The sequence below is a fragment of the Neomonachus schauinslandi genome, chromosome 6 (genome assembly GCF_002201575.2).
Source record: "Neomonachus schauinslandi chromosome 6, ASM220157v2, whole genome shotgun sequence".
NCBI lineage: Eukaryota > Metazoa > Chordata > Mammalia > Carnivora > Phocidae > Neomonachus > Neomonachus schauinslandi.
In genome coordinates this window covers 81,364,128-81,367,730 of record NC_058408.1, presented here as the reverse complement: position 1 = coordinate 81,367,730, position 3,603 = coordinate 81,364,128, and the positions used below count along the sequence as shown (strand labels likewise).

Genomic DNA, 3,603 nt, shown 5'->3' with positions numbered 1-3,603 from the left:
AAAAAGACCATATGCACAGTATCAGATCATTAGCCAAATTCCATAGGTATCTACCCTCTAGCTACTTTACCACAGATACATATTTAACACCACTCAAGACTTACATATGTTTTACAAAATATCTATACTAGAATTTCTCCTTTCCTTTAGTCAAATGTTACAGCTTTAAAACAGAATTTATTTTGATTATGAAATATACATCTCATTAACAACAACAAAATACATTCCAAATTAGTAGTCTCCTTCAAGTAAAAATCATCTCTGACCTCTAACTGTACCTCTCATAAGAAGCAAGAGAAGGAGGAACACAGTTTCATGGTCAGATCTACCAGTTTTTAGTAGATCTTCTAAGACAAAGGCTCAGCTTTCTAGTTGCTATAATGAAAAATATCCACCGCAAGTTCCTAAATTGTATACTAGAACAAAATATTACAATAATGTATAAAAAACAATCTGAGAGTCTCATATAAGCAGAGTTAGCAATATTTTGAAAGCCAAATTCCTTATTGTTATTGATATTAAAGAATAAATATTCTAAAATCTGAGTATATATAATTAAAGCTAATATTATAAATAAAAGTTAATATTTATTTATAAATAAGGAAATGAAATATAATGAGCAATATTTTTTAGGCTAACACATGTTATATTTTCACTATATCATAAACATTTTTCTTGAATGACTAGGAGGTATAAACTAATACTTAGTACAGAAATACAGTTCTAAGAAAAAGGGGATAAAAATTTGAAACTTGAAAGCAAATTCTGAGTATTTCAATTTTTTTAAGAAGAAACTATGTTCTTAAGGAGCAAAAATGTTGAGAAAGAAAGAAGATACACTTTAGAAATTTAATTCATAGCTAATTACACATTTAATAAAGATATATTATCAGTTCCCATAAAGTCAAAACTTATAAAATGAAAACTTACAATTAAGAGACCAATGTCCACTTCTTTCTTGGTCATAAAAAGTTCTCTGATTTGTTCACATTGCAAAATTTCTTTATTAACATATTTGGAGTAGTCATTCACAGGCTTGCCATATTTGCATGGCATTATAGATGTATGGTTGGGTCCACAAGCATATAGATAAAAGGCCTCTTGTGAATCAATCTTAGCTCCTGAATAGCAGAAAAATAAAGTTACTTATTTATATCACTCCAACCAGAATTTTTTTTTAAGATTTTATTTTTATTTTGAGAGAGAGCAGGAGCAAGGGGAGGGGCAGAGGGAGAAGCCGACTCCTCGCTAGAGCGGGGCTCGATCCCAGGACCCTGGGATCATGACCTGAGCTGAAGGCAGACCCTTAACCAATTGAGACACCCAGGCACCCCCAACCAGAATTTTTTATAAAAAACAAGAAATCAAGAATTAATTTTTCTGCCAAATTCTTTTATCTCTATACAATTGATAAAGCCTCAAATTCCAAATTGGTGTCATGAGCAAATAATCTATGCCAACTATGGATGGAAAATGAATTAATATATATAGAGTTAACTGTGAAGCTTGTGATAAAATAAATCACAAAATTCTATTTGTTCTTTAGAGAACAGTTATTGTGGTTTTGTTCTGCCCTTTTTTTTTTTTAAGTAAATGGAAACTACACTTCAGTAAATTCCTTTTTAAAATAAATGTGGGTTGATGTCTCTATTCCTTCCACCCATCTATCTATTCAATAAACACTGCCTGAATGCTATTATGTGCCAGGTTTAGTGATATATATATATATATATTTTAAAACATATATTTCTTTTTTCCCTAAACTTTAATATTTTTATAGAATATCCTAAAGTTTTAAGTAAGAGAGACAACCATTCTAAGTTTACTTGTCATAATAGTGCATTTTCCAGGATTATAAAATAAAGTTTATTTAACATAAGCTTTCTTTTTGGGGGAGAGGGGTTGGGGTATCATGCACACCCCTACATTGAATGTATGTATCAATTTTAAGAAGCATCTCGATTATAAAATGTTAAAATATTTTATTTTATTTATTTTATTTTTATTTTTTTTAAAGATTTTATTTATTTATTTGAGACAGAGAGAATGAGAGACAAAGAGCATGAGAGGGAGGAGGGTCAGAGGGAGAAGCAGACTCCCCGCTGAGCAGGGAGCCCGATGTGGGACTCGATCCTGGGACTCCAGGATCATGACCTGAGCCGAAGGCAGTCGCTTAACCAACTGAGCCACCCAGGCGCCCTATAAAATGTTAAAATATTTAAAAAATGCATCTTGGTATCTAGATAATATAGTACTTATTAAGTATCAATGAACAAACAGGGATTAATATCTTATCCAGGATAATTTACTAGTTTAATACTTATTAACTGAAAAAAATTAGAAATCCTTTGAAGGAGAAAAATATACCATTGAAGAGGAGTAAATTTCCCAGGTCCCATTTTCCAGTCAATTGCAAAAACTCTTCTTGGGATGATAAACAATGGCCAATCATGCAAAATGTCTTATTGCTATCAGATGACAGACTTGTTTTTCTTGGAAGCACAAAATCCAAAGTAACGTCAGGTTTCCTACGCAAAAAACAAAGTTAAATCAATTATTTCAGTGACTTCAGTATTTTACAAGTATGAATGTTTAATAATGGGAAATTCTTGAACAGTTTTCTTGGTTCGGCATCACAGACCTGGTGAAGGGAAGAAAAAGAAGAACAGATTCTGCTGTCTCTTGGTCCACAGTGCTGGCAGTACGCAAATTCCAGAGAGGGGGGCAAAACAGATGCCTGCTGGTCCTATAGCAGGCCATGGGACATGGGACTGGACATGTGACACGAGTTTTCTTTGTCATTGACTTCTGCACATGTGCCTTCCTGATTTACAGACACAAACTGACCACCTCCCCCTAATTTCACCAAGAAGTCTCCCACTGTGGTAAACCATTCCTAAAATATCATCTTCTATGAAGCGTTCAAAGACTACTCAGAAAAGAATATCACGTCTCTAGGTTTTGTTCTAACTAGCCACTGAAATGCCAGTGCTTTTCTGCATTTTCTGTTTTTTCAATGCTCAGTCACAGAGCTTTAGATTAGTCTCCTATATTCACATGAATCCTTACAAAAGACAGAGTAGGAAAAGGTAAACAAACGCTTTCTCAAAGACAGACACACATGACGAGAGGATTTCACCATCCGGTTGGAAGTGCAGAGTACCAAGCTCTACCCCTATTTGGGGAATGTTTTAAGCTCCACAGTAAGATAAAGGTAAGGTAATTTATAAATTATAGGTAGGTAAATTATAAAGGTAAAGTTTATTAATAAGATAAAGACTTAGTATACACTGACATGGTTAGCTCTTAATGAGAAATTCTACATTGGTATATCCATTTATTTAAAAACTCTTCCCTAAGGCTTTCTGTTTCATATCTACCCTGTAAATTTAACTATTTGAATAGAAATATTTTCTGATAAAGATGTAAGATAATTTCTTTTTTTTTTTTAATTGAGGTTTAACTGGCATACAACATTAGAATGAGATATTTTCTATTACAGGCATCTTTCTGGAACCAAATACATGGCCATGACATGCCACCTATTGGCAGCATTACTTGATACAGTTTTTTTTTTTTTTTTTTTTTTTTTTTTTTTTTTTT

The 3,603-nt window shown here is 32.7% G+C and overlaps 1 protein-coding gene across 1 annotated transcript in view; it reads right to left on the bottom strand.

Moving 5' to 3' along the window:
• Positions 1-3,603, bottom strand: part of LYST (lysosomal trafficking regulator) — a 162,873-nt gene that overhangs the window by 92,399 nt on the left and 66,871 nt on the right. The window contains exons 15-16 of the mRNA XM_021696219.1: positions 2,368-2,528; positions 931-1,121 (exon numbers count right to left, since the gene is read on the bottom strand). Of these exons, the coding sequence (XP_021551894.1) occupies positions 931-1,121; positions 2,368-2,528 (352 nt within the window). The remainder of the gene's footprint in view (positions 1-930; positions 1,122-2,367; positions 2,529-3,603) is intronic.